General features: G+C 33.6%; 2 protein-coding genes and 1 non-coding gene across 3 annotated transcripts; 2 read left to right on the forward strand and 1 right to left on the reverse strand.

The window, feature by feature from the left end:
• The first annotated feature begins 1,048 nt into the window (after positions 1–1,048).
• LOC109001704 (lysM domain receptor-like kinase 3) lies at positions 1,049–8,849 on the forward strand. Its single transcript, XM_035695819.1, has 12 exons — positions 1,049–2,062; positions 4,488–4,521; positions 4,617–4,624; positions 4,750–4,911; positions 5,351–5,541; positions 5,924–6,013; positions 6,858–6,954; positions 7,040–7,191; positions 7,271–7,362; positions 7,927–8,065; positions 8,230–8,328; positions 8,412–8,849. Exons 1-12 carry the CDS (start codon positions 1,417–1,419, stop codon positions 8,574–8,576), a joined length of 1,875 nt encoding a protein of 624 aa, XP_035551712.1. The 5' UTR covers positions 1,049–1,416; the 3' UTR covers positions 8,577–8,849.
• Positions 8,850–10,932: 2,083 nt separating this feature from the next.
• Positions 10,933–16,209, forward strand: LOC108983025 (ribonuclease 3-like protein 3). Its single transcript, XM_018954538.2, has 3 exons — positions 10,933–11,507; positions 15,282–15,428; positions 15,578–16,209. The coding sequence occupies exons 1-3, from the start codon at positions 10,971–10,973 to the stop codon at positions 15,863–15,865; spliced, it is 972 nt and encodes a 323-aa protein (XP_018810083.1). The 5' UTR covers positions 10,933–10,970; the 3' UTR covers positions 15,866–16,209.
• A 5,649-nt stretch (positions 16,210–21,858) lies between these two features.
• Positions 21,859–22,073, reverse strand: LOC118344419. Its single transcript, XR_004798193.1, has one exon. It is a non-coding gene; the product is annotated as a small nucleolar RNA U3 (small nucleolar RNA).
• Between the last annotated feature and the right edge of the window lie 156 nt (positions 22,074–22,229).

Here is a 22,229-nt window from a genome sequence, read left to right on the forward strand (position 1 = left end):
AGGAATTTATTTATTAGTATGTTGATCAATTCACCTGAAAAAACTTGCTTTGTAAGAAAATTTAGACTGCAATTATTTTCTTCTATGTTTACAATAATTATTACTCATCCAAGAACTTTTGACTCGCACAAATCAATAGTAATATCTTAATCATTCACTGTAGAAAATGTTGCCATGCATCAGACAAGAATGGCACCAAGTCTATTAACCTTCATCTTTGACAGCCACTCGTGAAGAGATGGACATAAATCTTTATGTTTCCCAGGTGCTCACAAAGAGCCTTCCATGAACAAGATAATAATTAGTAATTCAACCACCTGCGATGTGTCCTAATGTAGGACTCCAAACAAACCATTCCAAAATTGGAGCTCCACTTTCAATTCATTAAGACCATACCGACCCCTAATTTCAAACACATGCTAATAATCAAGAACGTCCTTTCAAACAGGAATCCAGTTTATTGTAGTAAAATATACAGCTAGCTTCCAAATTACATATATCTATGCTTGAAAATGGATCTACGTACATGTTTATGCTTAAAAATTTTGCTTTTATATTTTGAAAACTGGACCCTAATTTTGCTTGAAGATTGCCAGTGCACCAACCACAATGATTGTGGGATATATCTGCAAAATAAGGGTAAAGGAGTTTGTGCTAAAAAAATGGTAAAATATGAGATGCGCTTTTGCTTGAAATACCTATTCGCCACAATGCAGTGCATAAATTGAGGGAGAAGATATGGGTGCTAGGGTCGGAGAAGAGATGGGTTGAGGGAGAGGGCTTCGGCGCCATGGATGAGAAACTCATAAGGCTGGAGTCTGAGAAGAGGGAGAGGTCTGTGTCGAGTGGGAACTCTGAGGGAGAAGGGGGAGAATGAAGGAGCTCGGGAGGAATGAATAATAAACCGTGATGTGGCGACAAACCGGGTTCACCACGTCAGGAGTGTGGCGTGCGTTTAGGGGACCGGGAGTTGGGTAGCTTTTTTCTTGATTTTTTGACTAGTGTTAGAGACTCCATCCCAAGGAATCAGGTAGCGAGTTCATCTTCGTTACCTTCTCAAACCACCCAAAGATAACACTCCCAGTCTTCCCAACTGAAATACGTGGGAATTTTACTTTTACTTTTCTCAGGTCGGCTCCAGACACCGAAGACGACAATCAAACATTTGTTTAAACCTAAACAATGTGTCTGCTATAAGAAGCAAAAACCTCTTATTATTTCTTCCCCGCCAATCCCCATCCTTCACGTCAGCTGCAGATTTTAGATTTTCAAACCGCCCAATAACTCACCCAGTCAACGGTCCGAAGGATTCAACATATTCCATTTAAATTTGTTTCTTTTATCCTCGATCGCCTGAAACCCAATTCTCGATTTGCCAAAACTTCACACATTAGGGTCACAATTCTGCCAAATCCGATGAAACCCAAATTGGGATTTTTGGTATTGGTCTTGGTCGCGATCTTTTGTTCCATAGCCGAATCCAGATGTAGTAGAGAATGTAATTTAGCTTTAGCTTCATACTACGTGTGGCCGGATTCAAATCTCACAACCACAATCCTAGCTCAACTTTTCCAATCTACCCTTAGTATTGACCCTGAAACTATCGTGAGTTACAACAAGGAAAAGATACCCAACAAAGACACTTTCCAACAGAATATTCGTGTCAATATTCCATTCCCATGTACATGTATCGATGGCGAATTTCTGGGTTACACGTTTGATTACACGGTTCAATCCGGTGACACCTACGATACGTTGGCGCGGCAACGGTATGCGAACCTGACCACAACCGAGTTGTTGCGGAGGTATAATAGCTATAACGACAATAATATACCGGATACGAATGCGAAGTTGAACGTGACAGTGAAATGTTCGTGTGGGGACAGCTCGGTCTCGAAGGATTTCGGGTTGTTTGTTACATACCCACTTCGGCCAAATGACACTCTGGAGTCGGTAGCGGAGGGGGCTGGTCTTAATTCCAGTTATACAACCTTGCTGCAAAATTACAACCCGGGTGTGAATTTCAGCCAAGGAAGTGGTGTGGTGTATATTCCGGGCAAAGGTGACAATTTCTTTTTCCCTTTAGCTTATTGAATTCACAGGTGTTAAAAGTAGTCAGGATTTGATTTCTTTTAGAATTCACAGGTGTTAAAGTAGTCAGGATTTGATTTCTTTTAGCACTAATTGGATACTTTCTTTAACGATTACATATTTCTTAGAAGTTGTTGTTCTCTATATGTGAATGATGTAAAGAGATGCTATGGTTCGTGGCTGTATAAGAAATGGGCTCCCCAATTCTTCATTTTAGGAAGTGGTGGAAGCTTTTATGCTTACAAACTTGTAGAAAAGATATGTTAACTGGAATATTAAGGGTAAATTATAATTTATGTTCATGTGGTTCTTGCCTGATTAAGTTTATGGTGTATCTTGGTGTATCTCACCTTTTAATAGTGGTGGGTTTCTTGGTGTATCTCACCCCTCCATGTAACCTTTGATTGCCCAGCCATAAAAGGAAACGGTTGCTTCAAATTACTAGGCCTCACCGCCTGGGCAAATGAAGGGGAGAGTATGTGCCCACATTGGTGCCCCCCTCTTTATTACAATATATTGTGGTGAACCAGTCAAGTGATACTATGTTATCATTTATGTAACACCCTAGTTGCACATAACATTTCTTCCTTTGTTTTCAGAAAGATAAAGTGTAAGTAGGGTAATCACTAGAGATAAATTCTAACTAACCTTAAGATCATATATCAAAGTTTGTTGAGCTAAACATCGATTGTTTTGCCTGTAACACGAGTTTTATATCAAAATGTTTTATCTATCCCACTTCGTATAGGGTACACAATATAACCCTCCTCTATGATCTGTGCCCTCTCCAAGCAGATTAGCCACATAAGTATCTAAAATGACAGCACATCTAGCATAATAGTATCTACTGAACACCATCTACTCTTCCTAAGGCACCTGCAACTGTAGCAGTTATCAGATATTACTCCATGCACCCTCCCCAGCCTGCTGCTCTGCCCACTGTCACATTTTTTACTTTCTTTGCAGTGTCAGCTATGAGCCATGAACACAAAGAATCAGTTACGGGCTGTTTAGAAACATTACTCTAGCTTGATCTTCCCCTTTAGTGATAGTGAGATAGCTCCTCCTCCTCTTCTTCTGCTTATCAATAGGGAAAAGGCAATATGACCAAGTTGTTTGGTCCATACTTGTGTTGAACACATATATGAGTAGTGTCTAAGTCCAAGCTGACTGAGTCCTGTCATTAGAGTATTGGGGATGCTGCACGTATATACAAATACAGTTCCACAAGTCATAAATTGATCTCATACACTTCAGGTGCTAAGTGGACACAGAAACATAGAACTTGAACTTTAGGAGGTCACTCTTGACTACACTTTTTCTTTGGGTTAAGTTTTCATGAGAGACTGTTGAATGGTTTAATTTTTGGGATAAAATGTCTTATATTTAACAAAAGTGTTCATCTGCATTCGAATCACACTAATTTCATTTGAATGGTCAATCTAGGATTAGAAATAGAAAGCTCCCTTCAGAAGGTGTTAGATATCTCACTCTAATGTGGCTTCAAGAGCACATTATATTTGAAAGTTTAGTTCTAGGTGCATTAGATATCTCCAAAAACACTAGGTTAAATGGTCACACACATTGTGGTGTTCCAAGTTTTTTTTTTATTAAAAAATCTCAGATCGGTCTCATTTGAATCATCTTCGGAATTCATTTGAAGCACTGTTTTGTTGGTTAAAACGCTAGAGAAAACACTACTAGATTATGATAGAGAAATTGCATGAGGTCATTTCTGCACAAAGAATTGAAGAGTACTGAGGTTCAGTGCAGATGCTAAGGGGTTGGCACAGAGAACTTTCATGAATTTGATATATGGATATCAATGAATGAAGAATGAGGATCAAGAGGGTAGCAATCGGTGAACTAGCGTGAATAGTAAAGCATACAATTCGGGGGCTTGAGTTGGTTTCTAATTATGAGTGCCACATAGGTAAGTTTGTACCTGTGTCTAGCTAGTAGTGTAATCTCTTTTGTATTGGATTAGGTCCCCTGTTTTTTTTTTTCAATTTGGTTCTCCACATAATATATACAGCATGCGTTTGTGACTGTTAAATATACCAACGTATTTAGTCATCTGCACAACGAGATTTATCTTTGATATATGAATTATGCAATGATCAATTAATCTGGTTTTTATGTTATGACCGGTATATGATAGTAATTTGATAGATTTTCATTCTATCTTTCATGTTTAATTTACTCAAATAGTCAAGTTAAAATTTTTGTTAGCTTTTTTACAAGTAAACTTGATCTTTGGTATTTTTACAAGTAATTTCATTAAGTTCAAGAATCAAGAGTATATCATTTTTCCTTTCAATGTAGTTTCTTGAGGCTATGATTTTCATTAACTAACTTGCCTTTTCCTTTTTCTTTTTCTTTCTTTTTATTTGCAGATCAAAATGATTCGTATCGACCCATGCCTTCAAGGTAGCTTCTATAAGTTTAATATTCTTAACAAACTTAAAATTACATTTGTTTCTATACTCACAAGTTTTGTTTTGTTTTCGTTCTCTTATTTGCAGCTCAACCGGTTTGGCCTAATCCTACAGTTGGTTTTATAATGATTATTTACTCTGATATTTGGAGACAAATATTAGATATTAAAGTGAGAGCCAATGCTACTTTTAAGCTTGATGTGTGCTCAAACGTAACCAGGATTAGCGGTTGGAGTTATTGCTGGCATAGCTATTGGAGGAGTAGCTGGCGTGGTGTTATTTGCAGCTTGTATATATCTTGGATGTTACCGAAAGAAGAAGGTGGTTGAAGCAATGTTGCCTTTAGCAGCATCTGAGTATCTATCTTCTCAGAATGGGCATGGTATATATGCTTTCTTCATAATTTCTTCCCCTCCCCTTCTTGTTTGCTCTTATAGATGTATGTCAATGAATGAGTGCTAAGCATGCTCTTATGAACCCCAAAAAAAAAAAAAAAGTTACAATAGGTTTATGTTAGATAGTATTTTTATTTCTTTCTCACCAGAGTGGATAAGTTTATCTGATGTTGCTGAGAAATTTCACTCTTTCTCGGAGTTTGATCAATTTGTTCAGAACTCTGATCTATCATGGTGTTCTTCAAAATAGTGCCAGAATAATCTTGGGGATCCCATTTAAGCAATGACACTGAATGCTTTTAACTTTTTATATAGATTAATCATGGTGACTGATACAACCGATGAAATTGATTATATTTACACTTGTTTTAGATGGAAAATTAACCATGGTTGTTCTTATTGGTCTTCCCTTTATTTTTTATTTAGGCCATGGAAGCCCCTCCTACAAGGATGAGGAATCAACTGGTCCAGCTTCTGGTCTTGCAGGCTTAACAGTCGACAAATCAGTAGAGTTCTCATATGAAGAACTAGCTACAGCTACTGATGACTTTAGTTTGGCTAATAAGATTGGTGAAGGTGGTTTTGGGGCTGTTTATTATGCAGAGCTGAGAGGTGAGGTATGTAGCCATTTGTATTTTTATAAATCATAGGTGCATTGCACACTAATGATGCATGGAATATTTGCTCATTATGTAATTTTCTCTGCAACTTGTCCGATTTTCTTAGTCAGTTGTCGTTACGGTAGTGTCCAGGATTTACATCCTTTTGAGAAACCTGCTTGCTAGGAATATATTTTAAATAGAAAAACTATCAGATCCTTTGCACAGGTTAAAGATGGTATGTACATTCATCATCTTATATGCTCAATGTTGCATGTTGCCTTTTTTAATATCCTACGTGGATAATTATGCATGCACACCAGATTTAGGCATGCTATCTTGTTTATTTGCTTTATCATTTTCCTCTTTCCTAACAGCTCCCATCACTCTATCTGTGCAGAAAGCTGCAATCAAGAAAATGGATATGCTCGCATCCAGAGAATTTCTTGCTGAATTAAATGTTTTAACACGTGTTCATCACTTGAACCTGGTAATGTACTATCTTTCCCAAGAACAGTATATTTACTGTCTAAAAGCCTGCTTGGATTATATGTTGTTTTCTAATTTTTGTTGAAACATATCTTAAAACCTAAATCAAATCATATCCTTTGGACGATGCTCACATAAGTGAGAAAGCTTTCTAGAAATGTTCATTCTGTTTTACATGCTGGAGAGATTATGCTCACCTCTTTGAAATTATCTAATTTTAGTAATGAATTTGACATAATTCCCAAGTGAAGCGTCAAGGGCCCTTTGGTTAAAGTTTATGTTGTATGGTTCTGTGACTGTTTGTCCATGCAGAGGTATCCATGTGAATTACAGCACTACCGCACTAACAGACTCTTTTGCATCATTACTATATCTGTAGACAACCACTCCATGTAGGCAAACTCACTCGATATATCCCTCATGGATCAATGATGCCATTTATCCCACTGTCAATGCCATCCGCTACTAAATAACAGCCACTGAATGATGATAGTAAGTAGAATAGCTTCACATAAAACCACATATACCTTGGCCAAGAGGTCTCTCATGCAATCTAAATGTTGATGCCACAGTAAAAGCTAGGCAGACACAAGAATCAAAATAATAACAGATGGAAGTCCTTATACTTTTGTGTGATTATGTTTTTTGAGATTATAGAATGGAATATAAATAGTTAAAATGTTCTGCTGGGAGGCTTTTTTGATGACTCAGCTGTGTATAAGTCGTAAGATCACACAAGTCATGCATTAGTGCATTTTTCTCCGAAACATATATGGATCTCTAAATTTGTGATTTTTTTTTTCTCTCTTCCATACAATACATATCACTTGTATAAATCATGGCAGGTGCGCTTGATTGGATATTGCGTTGAGAGGTCCCTTTTTGTAGTCTACGAATATATTGAGAATGGAAACCTAAGCCAACATTTGCGTGGCTCATCAGGTAAAATCACATTTGCATTGTGAGGATCTGTATAATTGACGTCGCATAGAGATTAATGGTTATGATTGTGTTGTCATGTTTCCAGGGATGGACCCATTGCCATGGTCTACTAGGGTACAAATTGCCCTTGATTCAGCCAGAGGTCTTGAATACATCCATGAGCATACTGTTCCTGTCTATATCCATCGTGATATTAAATCAGCAAATATATTGATAGACAAGAACTTTCATGGAAAGGTTGCATTAGTACCTCCATTGTTATTATATATTCTCAAAAGTTTGTTCAGGTCATTGTACTAAAATATTTGAATTGCAGGTTGCAGATTTTGGATTAACTAAACTGACTGAAGTTGGAAGTTCCTCACTCCCCACCCGTCTTGTGGGAACATTTGGATACATGCCACCAGAGTAAGTTGGTGTTTGTTTGTAGATCTGTAAGGTAGTAGAAAATACAGTGATTAGAGGTAAATTTGGGACGTCGTGGCAGATGCAAGCTGTTAGCAGGACTATATATTCCCAATGAGCAGTTTATCTGGAGAAGTTTTTGCAGATCTCACCCAGTCTATAAATTAATTTCCAAGGACTTAGAGAATTGTGTGTAATTGATGAGAAATTTCTAACATTAGATCCATATCTATGAGATATTTTGGGCCTGCTGGTTAGCTAATTTCACTAGTGGTTAATGGCACATGGCAGCTGCCATCAGGAATTTTGGAGGCTCTTTTATTGTAAGAATTTTTGTGTAGGGTTTTGGGTGCCAGGGTATGCAATTTTTTTTGTAATCCTTGCAACTTCTGATGTTCTCCTTAAAAGTGGTTTATTTTAGCACCTTGGGAGTGGGTTTAACGAAAATGAGTTTTGCTTCTCTGTACCCTCTGATCCCACGGGACTCCTTTCAAATCGGGGAGGAAAAACTTTAGTTATGTCTTTTGTCTGTATGAAATTGGAGTAATTTTTACCATTTGTGTGCAGATATGCTCAGTATGGAGATGTTTCTCCCAAAGTAGATGTATATGCTTTTGGGGTTGTCCTTTATGAACTTATTTCTGCCAAGGAAGCTGTGGTCAAGCCGAATGGTTCTGATGTTGAATCTAAAGGCCTTGTTGCTTTAGTAAATATTCTATCCATCCTTCTAATTCCCTTTCTTCCCCCCCTTGCTGTTCTGAGAGCTTGATTTGTAGCCTTTATTAGGCTTCCTCGTCTGGTACCACTTACAGATTGATTCTTGGAAAGCAACCTGGAACATATACTTAGTGTATTTTCTTTGTTTCACAGTTTGATGATGTTCTTGATCAACCTGATCCTGTACAAGACCTAGGCAAACTAGTTGACCCTCAGCTTGGAGATGACTACCCACTCGACTCAGTCCGGAAGGTGAAGCAATTTCTTATAAAGAAGCCTGTTATTATTTGTTTATATAATTTCAATTGGATCAAAGCTACATGTTTGAGTTGCAGGTGGCCCTGCTTGCCAAAGCATGCACACAAGAGAATCCGCAATTACGTCCAAGTATGAGAGCTATCGTGGTTGCCCTGATGACACTTTCATCCACAACTGAGAATTGGGATGCTCGCTCCTTCTATGAAAATCCAGCTCTTGTCAATCTCATGTCGGGAAGGTAGAACCTAGACAGTGCAATCTTACTTGCATAGTTGCATAGGAGTTTTTTTCTGGTGTGAACGATGCCAATAATAAGCTATTCCAGACATAGTCATTGTAAATGCTTATAATTGAGAGCTAGGGGATCAGGGTTTGTAAATTGTGTTTAGTTTATAGTTATTGTATTCATAAATAGATCATGTATGCCGGATTATGTTCATGTTCACGTGTCACATAAATTTGTGGAGTTCATTAAGCTTTTGAATTTGCAACTGAAACATATCTTTGTTTTGGCATGTATTTTGTTTGCTTTAAAGCATTGAATAAATATTGGGGTGCTTTTGTGTTTATCAGATAGGAAAATGATACGTAGCACCCATTTGACAACCATCGATAAAATTTATTTATTTATTACTTTTTTTAATTTCCTTAATTTTCTTGAATCAAAAGTCACTCATTTTCATTTAGAAACTTCACGAAATTAAAAAAGAAAACTGCAAAAAAAATAAATATTTATTGATGATTGTCAAATGTTGGGATGTCAATATATGACACGAACCGTGAATTTAACACGAACACGATATAAAATAAGTGGTTTAAGTTTAACATAAATGGGTCTAGGTAAAAATAGATTGACTGGATAAGACACGATTAATAAACAGGTCAACCTGCTAAACCCACAATCAATCCGTATAAAATGAATAAATTATATTTTAAAGAGAAATGATATTTGCAATCCTAGGGTGGGCAAGTCATGCGCACTCCATTTAAAAAAAAGTGGTAAATTTAGAATATATATGAAAAAATTATTTTTTTAATAGTAGATCTAACCTTTTTTCAAATAGAGTACATGAGATTTGCAAACCCTATGACTATATCTAGCATTAGTCTTTTTTTAAATTTTATAAATACTTAGTTTTATGTCGTTTTTTATCATTAAGAATATGTAATATTAATATTAATATTTCATTATATTATATCTCAAATTATTAAACCTTTTCTTGTTGACATTGATATTGGTAATAAAATATTTTATCATAAATTCAATTATAATTGTGAATTATTTATATAGTTATCCTCATATTATATATGAAATTATATTAATTGAGTTAAAAAATAATATATGGGTCAGTTCAACCAATTTATATGAAACAGGTTAAACGAGTAAATAGATCATATTTAGATTAATCTTAATAAAAATAAAGTTAATTACTAAACAGGTTAAGCAGATCGTGTCGTATTAGCCATTAATTAAATTGGTCGGATTTGGATTTAAGGTCTAATACGTTTACTTAAATAGGTTAGATTCGTGTTGACTTATATAATCTAATACTCATGTATTGATACGACAGAAACACAATCCACATACATAAATTATCATTCCTATCAAATGGAATGTACCCTAGCATGATCCTTGGTACATGGATATATAATAATAGTTTTTTTTTTTAAATATAATATTTATTAGATAGCGATGATGTTGATGATGATGGATAGTTTGTGGGAGAGTAGATAGTATATACTTTGATTAGTTAATTAATCTCCTATAATTAATTAAGGAATGAACCAACCGATTTATTTTCTGCCTCATAAATTAATTCTCAATGTTGATTTATAGCATTAATCCAATTACATAACAGTGTACTTACTAGCTAGTATTTATATATTTCATAAATATTATTATCCATGTACGTTTTTTTAAAGGAGGGCTGCTAATTCCTATCTAAAAGACTGGTAGCTAGCATTGAATTAATTTCAGAGCTTATAACCTAATTTAATATTAAAATCTGATATAAATTTTTGAATTATTTTATCTGATCATATTAATTAATGAAAAGTTGTTTTAAATAAACTCTAATAAAATTATTAAGCAAAAACTAAATTACAAAATTAACTTGTCTATTAATTAGAGACTTCGAAGAACTCTCTAGTCTTGTCTAGAAATGACTTGAAAATTCCCTTCTCAACTTACCCCATGCAAGAAAGTAATTTTATTTTATTTATAAAATAAAGTCAAACTTTCTGCTCCCATTTTCACGCCGTTCAGCCAATCCTTTTCCATCCTTTATCTTGACCCAACTCGTAATCTCTTTACAACTCATCATCTATTTATATTTCTCCTACCTTCCCAACAACCCCTCATTTAATTTTTTTTTTATATATTTATATATATATATATATCTATTATATATAACTCTTTATTATATATAATTATTTTTTAAAATAACGATTTTTTTATAAAATAATATATCTCTCGTTCAAAACATGATTACGCAGAGAGTTTGAAAAAGATTCGTGTATTATTTCATTTGTGTGTGTATATATATATATATATATTGTTTTATAATTTCCTAATTAGTCTAATCTGGCCTAGTCGAGATCTTTCGTCGATCTTTATAAAAGAGTCACGTAAATATATGGTGCAAGTTGTCAACCGACTTGCATCATCATCTCTTTCAGGCCTGCACGCTCACCGCATGCCCGCCATGGAAGGACGACAATGTGAAGAAGATCAACAAGAAGAAACTCTTCAAATACAACTCCAAAACCTTCAGAGACAAGAAGAAGAAAAACCGATCAGCAATTGGCCTGTAGAGGCCGAGGATCAGGACAACAAGTCGTTCCAGAAGGAGGAGTGTCTCGGCCGGGACCTGCGCGAAGTAGAAGAGATATTGGGGTACAATTTTGAGAACAAAAGCTTGCTGGAGCAGGCATTCACGCATTCTTCGTTCTCAGGGGATTGCAACTCGTATGAGAGGTTGGAGTACGTGGGGGACGCGGTGCTTAACTTGCTCTTCACGAAGGAGCACTACTTCTTGTACCCGGATTTGCCTCCGGGACCGCTGACTCGTCTCCGGGCAGCCAATGTCGACACCGAAAAACTCGCTCGGACGGCCATTAAACATGGCTTGCATAGGTATCTCCGCCACAAGAAACCTCTTCTTATGGAACAAGTAAGTTAATTACATAGCTTATTTTTTTGAAAAAAAAATAATAGAATTCAATGTTTATTGTTTCTATATTTATGGATTTTTAATTATTTGGTGTTAATGTTGCACTATTTGCTGAATAAATCGCACCTTCTTAGAATTGTAAGGTAATGTGATTGATAATTTCAATCAATAAATTTGTGTAAATATATAGAATAATTCTAAACATAAATCTTATATTTCTGTATACCACTTAAAAATATGTAATTTTATTTTTTTATTTTTATATTTAAGAAATATGAAATATAAAATATTATAATAATAAAAAATTACATATTTTTAAATAGTATATAAAGTGTGATGTTTCTATATAATACATTACAAATATATAAATAAATATATATATATATATATATTACACAGTACGCCACCTTCAATTTATTTTAGGAGCCCTTCTCAGCATAGTAGTTTTTGCGTTGTTGAAAGTAAATAATTTTTCCTTTGAATTCCTCGACATTGCAACCCGTATCAGTAAAAAGATATTATTTTAGGAGCAGTAGGCTGGTTGAACGAAGAAGATTGATAGAAACTCACAGTTTAATTATAAGTAATTAAGTATTATAGGGAATAATTAGGTGTTAAAATGGTGAGCGGTGATGATGATATATATGTATTTTCCGGCTTGGACGGCACGTTTTGGCCAATTGAAGGATTATATTGTGTACTCTTTTGCTTTAGAATTAATGGTTGAGTTGGACTCGTGCAGCCTTCCCTGACTTTGAATTGTTCCCAGTCTCCAATTTGGAGTACTTAAGTCTTGTACGGCACGTTTGGGTCCAACGCAACGCAATAACGATTATTGCAGTCAAACTGAATTGAACTATATTATTAAGATATTATTTTTTATTATTATTATTATTTTAAAATTTTAAAAAATTAAATTATTTATTATATTTTATATTAAAATTTAAAAAAATTATAATAATGAATTAAAATGAATTGAGAGGAATTGAAGATCCATACATATCTTAAAGATTTTTTTTCAAAACATTTAATAAAGTTTTTATATGAGCGATTTATCGTATTTTTTTAAAAGTTATTATATTTTCAATCATGTGTAGGGTATATTATCTATATTATTTAAATAATATAATTTATACATTGATTTGAGAATATAATTTTTGTTTCTATTTTTTAGAAACATAAGTTTTGTAGAATTATTTTTTTGTGTAAAAGATGTTTGAATTTAAGGTACTGTAATATTTAAAAATGATAGTTTTTTTATAAGTCAAAAAAATAAATGATATGATTTTTGTATGGAAAATAATTACACAATGTACGTCTCTCTTTAGTCTTTATACCAAACTCTATATACATCAAGGGTAATGTTATAGTCATCGTTCCCCTTTTCCACTTTTGCTTCCAGCTTGACGTGGTATTTTATTTTATTTTTTCCTCACTTACCGTTTTGTCTCCTCCTTCTAGAGAACATTTCGTTTTTCCTTCCCCCTCCACAGTCCATTTCGTCTTCCCTCTCCAACCCATTTCCCTTTTTTTTTCTACCCGTTTTGTCTTCCCCTTTTTCTTTTTTGGCCAGCATTCGAGACATTTGCTTGAGAAGAACTTTGGGATCCTTTTGCAAAAAGCAATATACATTGTTCACATCCTAACTCTTTGCCACGAACTTTGGCATGTTTTAATATCTATTTGTTAAACTCGCATCTTGAGAAAAAACCTCTAAGCCAAACTTTCATAATTAGATAAACTCATTCTAAAAACTCTGTTTAGAGACCCATAAATAACACTATTTAGAGGTGCCATGCAATTCAGAAACCCAGGTCTTAAGTAAAAAACATTCTGAGAGCCATCAAGAGAGTTTTGGAAAAGATGAGAATTTGTCACAGCCTTGACATGGTTAGCTGAGATCCTAGAAGATATTCTATCTGTCAAAATCTGGGAAACGGGTTAGAGGGGAAGACAAAATGGACTTGGACAGAGAAGATCACGAAACGGTAAGTGAGGGAAAAAAAATGCATGACACGTGGCATGCCCACGTCAAGCGGGAAGAAAAAATGGGAAGGGGGAATGGTGGGTCTAGCATTTTCCATACATCAATCATTTTTGTTATATCATGACCTGATCAATAAAAAATCTATTGCTTAATAATTTAAAACATAATTAATTGTAACCTGAAACATAAGTGCCTCCTTCCCTTTCTTCTCAAAAAAAGAATTAAGGGCTCCAGATCTTATTTTTGTCAGAGGGGGAGGAGGTATCGGCTTCCTCTTCTTTCTCCTTCATCTCCTTCCTCTATTCACCTACTTTGTCTATCAAGATTTCTTTTACTTAATTCTTTTTTGCTTTCTTTAAGGCCGAAAAAGACAAATCTAAAGCTTTTCGACAACTCCCGAGAGACACGCACAACATAAGCAAATTCACAGGTCGGAAATAGTTCGAAAGAAAGTGATGATTTTGTAAAAATTACCATGTGTGGTTCTCACATGCCACCCACGTTACGCTCCACCCCTCCCGACAACTCTTTTTGACACACCAGCCAAATCACCAGACTCGCCACCACCAAACCTTTCATATTTGACCTTTGTGGCTGAAAATAAACAAGTGTGTTGATTTCACGAGCCATCATAGATTTCAAAGTCTACCGGAGTCGGTCAAAACTGTAATATGTCATTTTTCGCATTTATCTTACTGTTTTTCTTTTTTATTTCCTTATTGTTAATTAAAATAAAAAAATAGTTAAGACACTTTTGTCTGTAGATGTTGAGTCATCTCCTTTTATGAATGGTGGGGTTTAGTTTCTGTTTAGACAGAAAGTGTTATCTCTTGGACGATTGTCTGTGGAGAGTAAGTATGAAAGTTGGTCAGTTTGGATCAGAGAACCAGACCCGAAACCCGGACTGGTCGGTCTCGGTCCCTGAAATAGAGGATCGAGACTTTTTGGTCGAGTCCCTAGGGATGTTTGGTTTAGTCCCAGTCCAGGGGTTTCCCAACCTGAACCGACTGAATTTAAAATATATATTATTTATATAATAATTATATAATTAGTTATGTAATTTTCATCTAACATATCACATTCAAAAATATAAAATTTTAAATATGTTATTAACAAATTAATATTCTATCAATTAACTAATTATATAAGTTAAGAATATAATTTTCATCTAATTTATTATCATTGACCATATAAAATAATTTTTTTATTGAGTTAGTTACATAATCTACATTAATAATTTACTTAATTTTAATTTAGTATTTTAAATAAATTTTTTTATTAATTAATTTTAGAAAAAGATGAAAAATAATAATTGGATCTGATCGAATGGACCGACTGGACCGATAGCTATAGATCCGGTCCGGTCCCTAGGGGTGTTCAGTTAGGGGAAAGTTTTGGACCAAAAATTTTGGTCCATCACCACCCCAGACCGGACCGATTTACACTCCTAGTAAAGAGTATTAGCAATAGTGAAGACTAAACCAGTCACAAAAAGAATAATGTATTAGTGGAATTTCAAATGCATTATTTTAGTTTATGATGTCATGTTTGATATGGGAACATCTCATAATATATTCGATCGTGAATGTAAATTTCTCTGATGAATGAATGATGACAAATTTCATTAAAAAAAAATCTAGTCATTAATTAATACAGACAAATAATAGGTGACACAATACATTAATTAATATTTATCTCAATGGTAAATTTGATAGAACATTGCTTGCTACTTATATTTGGAGAAACTTTATAACTGTATCTAACATTACTGATGAATAATATTACAGATTCAAGAGTTTACAGTAGGGATTTCACAGTACCCTTTGCATTCCAATGGGCTGATTGACGCACCAAAGGCACTTGCAGATATTGTTGAATCTTCCATTGGGGCAGTTTTCATTGATAGCAATTCCTCCATGGACACTGTGTGGACGGTACGTACCTACTACAATATCTACATGTCAGTAATCTGATAGTCGATCTGATCAGTATCCCCATGATAATATATATATATATATATATATCCATGTGATGATTATAAAATGATTGAAAAACTATTGATTAATTGTTTTGGAATTCACAGGTGTTTAAGCGATTGTTGGAGCCTATAATAAACCCCACAACCATTGGAAGACATCCTGTGACTGAGCTTTATGAATTATGCCAAAAGAGAAATATGAAAGTAAAGTTTGTAGATTTATGGAAGGAAGTTACGGCGTTTGAGGTTCTCATAGACGATAGGCAAGTGGGAAGGGGTGAGTATGGTCTTAAGAAAGAAATTGCGCATAACAGAGCGGCAAAGAATGCGTTGGAAAACATGGGAAGAATACTTGGGGACAACTACAAAGATCATATTGTCGAAGATCGATGATCACCATCCATCGCGACTGCATGCATGCATGCATGCAGCATGAATAATAACAAGCAACCTGCGCGCAGGAATGCAAAATACTACTGCTGAATCGATCGATCATGAACAGTACCCGATTACCTTTTTTGTCTGTTGTCAAGTAATTAATATTAACCTCACGTTGTAACAGTACTATTAATTGCTATAATATTGTATTAACACACACACACACAGACACACACACATATATATATATATATATATATATATATATCTGAATCATTTGTTTTGAGGTTATTTTGGAAGAGTTTACCGGCCATATATATATGGACGGGATAACGTTGGAATGTTATATGTATTTATTATGACATTCATGTCCTAGCGTTCATTAATTAATGGAGAGTCTAGATTTTGGTTTCTTTTTTTTTTTTTTTTTTTTCTAGAATTTGGTAATCAATTATTTATAAGCGACAATAAAGTTTTACTTTACTATATGATATACATCTTTAACTTCATAATCTATAGTAGTTTGGAAATATCAAGTGCATTGATTCGTGAAACAAATTAAACCCAATAAAAAAAAGTAACATACGAATGTGGGCGTCATTTTGGTACAACATTACCAATCAAAAAGGGGAACTGAAATTAATTGTCTTTTTATAATTATTTGACACTCCTAACCCTTGGGAAGGGGGAGTTACAATTTGGTGGCAGTACTTGTAGAGATTTTGCAGACTTTTTTTTTAAAAAAAAATAATTTTATTAATTCTAAGATAAAATCACCCAGGATGCTCCTGACCCGATCGAGAGTTATTGGAATATTTCAGATTAAGATAAGTCACTTGTTAGCTTTCGGTAGATAGCACTATGATGTTGTTATTGTTCTCATAATTACTGTTATTATTATTGTTTTAATTTTTTGACATACTAGTTATTGTTTAACTTAGAATATGACATCTGACACCAGATAATTTTATATAGTATAGATATTTAGAATTTTATGGATATTATGTATACTAGATTTACATGTTAATATGGTTAGGACTGTGTAATTGATTGAGTTAATTACTATTGGATTGGTTATGAGTCATAAGCATGTTAAAGTTTAGAAAATGTGTATACTTCTAGGCCAGTCACCAGATGATGGAAAGTGAAACTAAAAAGCTTTTGCTTTTAAGATTTATGGTGAATTTTGTTCATGAGAGTGAATGGAAATTGTCTTACATTGCTCAAGATAGCCTTAGTACTATCTCTTTACCATTTTTCTACAATTTCTTAATAACATAAACTTTTTAAACTATTTATTTTAATTTTGATTTTAATTTGATGTATTTAAAATTTTATAAAATATTATTTTATTTAAAAGTTGTAGAAAAATTATAAAGCGGTGGTAAAACTATCATTAATTGCTCGAGAAATGATAGCCATGCTATCTCTTTACATTTTTTTATACCATTTTCTAATAAAATAATATGTTCTAAAGCAAGAGAGGTATTCAATATGACTAAGAGCAATGATAGCTTTTTACCATTTCTCTTAAATTAATCATTTCTCTTTATGGTTGAATTGGACTCGTGAAGCCTTCGCTGACTTTGAATTGTTCCAGTCTCCAATTAGGAGTAGTGGTACTGCAGAATCGGTATATATTAATTTTATATTTTTTAATATCGATTACACATTAGTTATCTTCTTAAATCAATACTTTCGATTTTACCAGTTCGGCTCAGTTTTTTTATTTTAATCAAATGTAAATTTATCATAAAAAATCTGTTTATATTAAAAATTGCTTTTAAAAAAAATTATTAAAAATCTATAACTATTTACAAAAATCTGCTTTATAAAAAAAATCTGCTATGTAAAAAAAATCTACTATAAAAAGATGTTATAAAACAAAAAATGAAATAAAAAACCTACTGTAAAAAAAAAAAAAAAAAATCTGCTATAAGCCTATAAATATAGCTGCTGCAAAAACTAAAAACAAAAAATCTGAAATAAAAACAAAATTCTATTATGAAATAAAATAAGTCTAAAAGCCTAAATTACAAGTCTAAAAGTCCAACAAATTACAACACCAAATTAAAAGTACAAATTACAAGTCCAAATGAGAAGTCCAACTTACAAATCCAAATTACAAGTTCAAATTGCAAGAACATCCAATAAGAAATTTTACAACTAAAACAAATAGCTATGCACCATGCCAATTGCCACCAAGCCACCAACTCCAATAGTTCATTTAACAAACCTTGCAATTGTATGAAAATAAATCAAGCAGTTAATTTCAATAAAAAAAATTATTAATAACATTAAATGAAAAAAAAAAACTATACGAAAGTTGTAAAAAGATGACCTATCTTAAATTTAATTATCTTCAACTAAAAAAGTAGGTCTTGAAGAACTCTCTAGGCCTTCCATGAGCTCTACACAAAAGGGGGAAAAAAAGAATAAGCCTAATAATTAAAACAAATCAAAATATGATATACACTTTAGAGACAATAAAAGAAAAGGTAAATGATACCACATACCTATATCAAATTTCTCAAACTCCTCAATATCATCCATTAAACTGTGAATAATTGAGGCAGAAGAAGAACAGAGCCCATTTTGTGTAGAAATAAGGGCTTATACCATAAGTGGAGATAAGCTACTGCGGAAAGGATCAAGTACTCGACCTGCTTTGCTAAAAACCAACTCAGAGGCAACTCTAGACATCGGAATTGCAAGAACATCCTACACAACTTTTGAAAGCATACGGTATCTAATGGAGTTAACTTTCCACCAAGTCAACAAGTTGAATTTAGCATCATTTTCTTCATATTTTTTAGACAAATACCTCTCAACTTCATATTTACTCTCCAAAGAGTTTTCCTACTCCAAACGCTTCTTAAATTGAGTCAATTTAAATGATATGAAATCAGCTGCCCAAGCAGTTAAACTTGTAGTACTAGCCATTCTCTCGCTTGATTAGTTCATAGTTTGATCTTGTGCCCTAACATCACCTTCGTCATTTTCACAATAACTATCGTATAAACAAGTCAATACATCTTTAACTCGATCCACCAATATAAGAAATTTCGAACTATTATCATCATATATTCATTCAAAACAAAATGCTAGACAACGCATTTTATATCAAGGATCAAGAACCAACCCAACATACAATAAAAGAATCATTTTTTCAATATTTTTCCAATACTTCTCAAATTTAGATTTCATATTAAATGCCATTGTCCTCAAATTATGAGCCCTTCCACACACTCTAAATTAATTGCATCTTAAATTGTCGCTAGCTCAAATACAAAACAGTTGCAAGTGACATAATTGGCTCCCGAAAAATGCAAGGTTGCATCATAAAAAAGTTTAAGAAACTTTACAAACAACCTACTCTTATATCAATCATCCTTGGTTAGAGACCCTAACTTGGATGCCCCTCCTTTACTCAACTCATTAACACCATCATCATCCTCCCCAACACTCTTAACATATCCTGAATTTTCATCCTCTAGCCATTGAAATGTTTTTTAAAACTTTTCAGCTATATCCAACATCATATATGTGGAGTTCCAACGAGTCGCTACATCTAAGCATACACTACTTTTACAAGTAACATCCTTTTTATCACCACATTGCTTAAAATTGTTGCACCTTTATGGAGAAGATTTCACATACTTCACAGCTCATCTAATTCATGCAATTGATTGATCAAATTCTTTCAACCCATCCCGAATAATTAAGTTTAAGATATGAGTACAACATCTCATATGCAAGAACTCATGTTTCAAAATCGTATTATTTCTATTCATTGTCTTTCTTTTGATATAAGAAATTGTCCCATTATTTGAACTTGTATTGTCAAGTGTAATTGTAAATATTTTGGGTCTCCCCCATTCAAGCAAATACATTTCAATTTTTTTATCTAGTGTATCACCCTTATGGTTTTCCACCTTATAAAACTAATAATTATTTTGTGCATTATCCAATCTTCATCAATAAAATGTGTGGTGAGACACATATAGTTAAAATTTTACACAGATGCTCATGTATCTGTGGTTAGATAAATGCGTTGTCCCTTAAGAATACTTTTCAACTTATCTTTCTCTCTCAAATAAAGATTAAAAACATCTTTTGCAACCGTTACATGGGATCCATCTAGGTTGCACAAAAAACATAAATTTTTTAAACCCCACCCCTTCCACAAATCTAAAAGGAAGTTCATCAACAACTAACATTTCTACTAAGACTTTTTTACAAGTCTCAACACTAAAAGTAATAGGTACAAGCCCCCCACTGGTTTCTCCAGGCTTGAAACCCAATACAGATTGGTTTCTATCCATATTCCTAAGTGGAGACTTTTTACATGTTTTTTCTAAGTGCTACAACATTGATTTTGTACCATTTATATTAGGATAGATCACAAGCGTAGGTAGTCCCACAAAAGTTACATGCAGCCCTAAGTCTCGAATTATCCTCACTTTTAATCTTTGTAAAATACTCTCAAACTATAGATTTTTTCCTACAAATGCTACCACTAACATGACTAGTAGATGGTTTACTTACATTATATTTGAGAGAAAACGGATCATTAGTCACTATTGATTTCATGGTTCCTTCCATTGAAGGTTGAACATCACCGGGTGTTTCTGTTTCATTTGAATGATACATCTGTAGTAACAAAAATAAAATTATAAAATATTAATATCAATATTAACAAAAGTCTCTAATCTGTATTAATATATTTATTAAAAAAAATCTATATAATCTCTAATCTAATTTCATTTGAACGCCAACCGCCTATTTTCCGTCCATATATATATAGGAATGGAAAATTGCTCAGCTCGACCCACCTCTTGATCTTCTCCCTCTCTCTCCATCAATCGCTCTCTCTTTTTTTACTCAAGCACGTTTCTCTGTCTCTCCTCAAGCCAGGGTCGGCTTATCCATTTGGCAAATTAGGCAATTGCCTAAGGCCTTAACGGAATAAGACCCCAATTATATATATATATATATATATATATATATAAAGTAGAATTTTTAAAATATATATATATATACCCAATAAAAAACTTTAATTAACTCAATGAGAATGAGAATATAAATAAGATCAAATAGATATTATATCATTATTAATTTTTAAAAGTTTCACATATAATAATTATTTTACCTATTTTCCTTCTAAGAATACACTTCTTTTTTGTTATTATTAGTTTAATATATAATTAATGTGAAAATTATAAATAGTAAAATTTAATTTTTCAGTGTTCATAAAATGTTTTTGTATAATCCTTTGAAGAGGCAATGACCCATTTTTTTTCAAATGTGTAAGTTGCTTATAGAACTTTATTAACAATAATGATTATAATTGTGTCTAAGAGTCTAAAATACTTGTAAAACTAGATTTGATAAAATTTTCTCTAAATCAAAAATTTTCTAATAAAGATTAAAATCAGTTATTAATTAAAAATGTGGTTTAAAATCTTAGTCAATAATTTTACTTTAGAAAATGATAGGAGTTTTCTTAAAATAAATTTATTTAATTTTACTTCAAAAAAAAAGCACTCACTCATAATTTTAACCCTACGCCCCGAACATATTGAGCCGACCCTGCCTCAAACCCGAGTCCCCAGAGCTCTCCGTTTCTCCCCTATCAGTCGCCCTCTCTCTCATCTCAAGCCTGACTCTCTCTCATTGAAGTGGCCTGGCCACGGCAGCTCAAAGCAAACAGCTCATTGAGAGAGAGAGAGAGAGAGAGAGCAACTGCGGGGAATAAAGGGCGGGCTCCTTCCTGGGAGTCTGGGACTTGGGTTGAGGAGATAGAGAGAGACAGAGATGGGGTTCAGGAAAAAGAGAGGAGGGAGTGATGGGATCTTCAAACCGGATAGACAAATCAGACTTTCTCATATCTGAATAAAATCTAAAGATTTAAGTAAATACTTAAATTTGGTCTACTGGGAATATTTTTTTCAAATTTTTACAAGTAAATATACTTAATACAAATAATTATTAAAAAAGATTGGTAAGGTCTGTCAGACAACCGTGTAACCATCACAACCAGACATTTGCTGGCCACGAACGATCCTCTACTGCATTCATAACCCCGAAGACCATGATACCGTTAATCACGCTCTGATCACACGGCCTTAGTTCATCCACCAGACTTGAGATCCTGTCTCCTTAGTAATCAAGGATACAGCAGTACGAGCCTATAGAACAGATCCTGTTCAAGTAAGGTCGTGCCTTTTAATAGGGAAGTCTTGCTATTAAAACAGCCATTTTCTTCTTCAAGTTCTCGATGTGGGATGCTATTTGGATTACCTTTTTGTCAGGTTCCTGATCACAAGGCGTATACTGTATTACGTTATAACCTTTTCCTTTCGTTAAAACTTAAAAT

The sequence above is a fragment of the Juglans regia genome, chromosome 1, assembly GCF_001411555.2.
Source record: "Juglans regia cultivar Chandler chromosome 1, Walnut 2.0, whole genome shotgun sequence".
NCBI classification, from domain to species: Eukaryota; Viridiplantae; Streptophyta; class Magnoliopsida; order Fagales; family Juglandaceae; genus Juglans; species Juglans regia.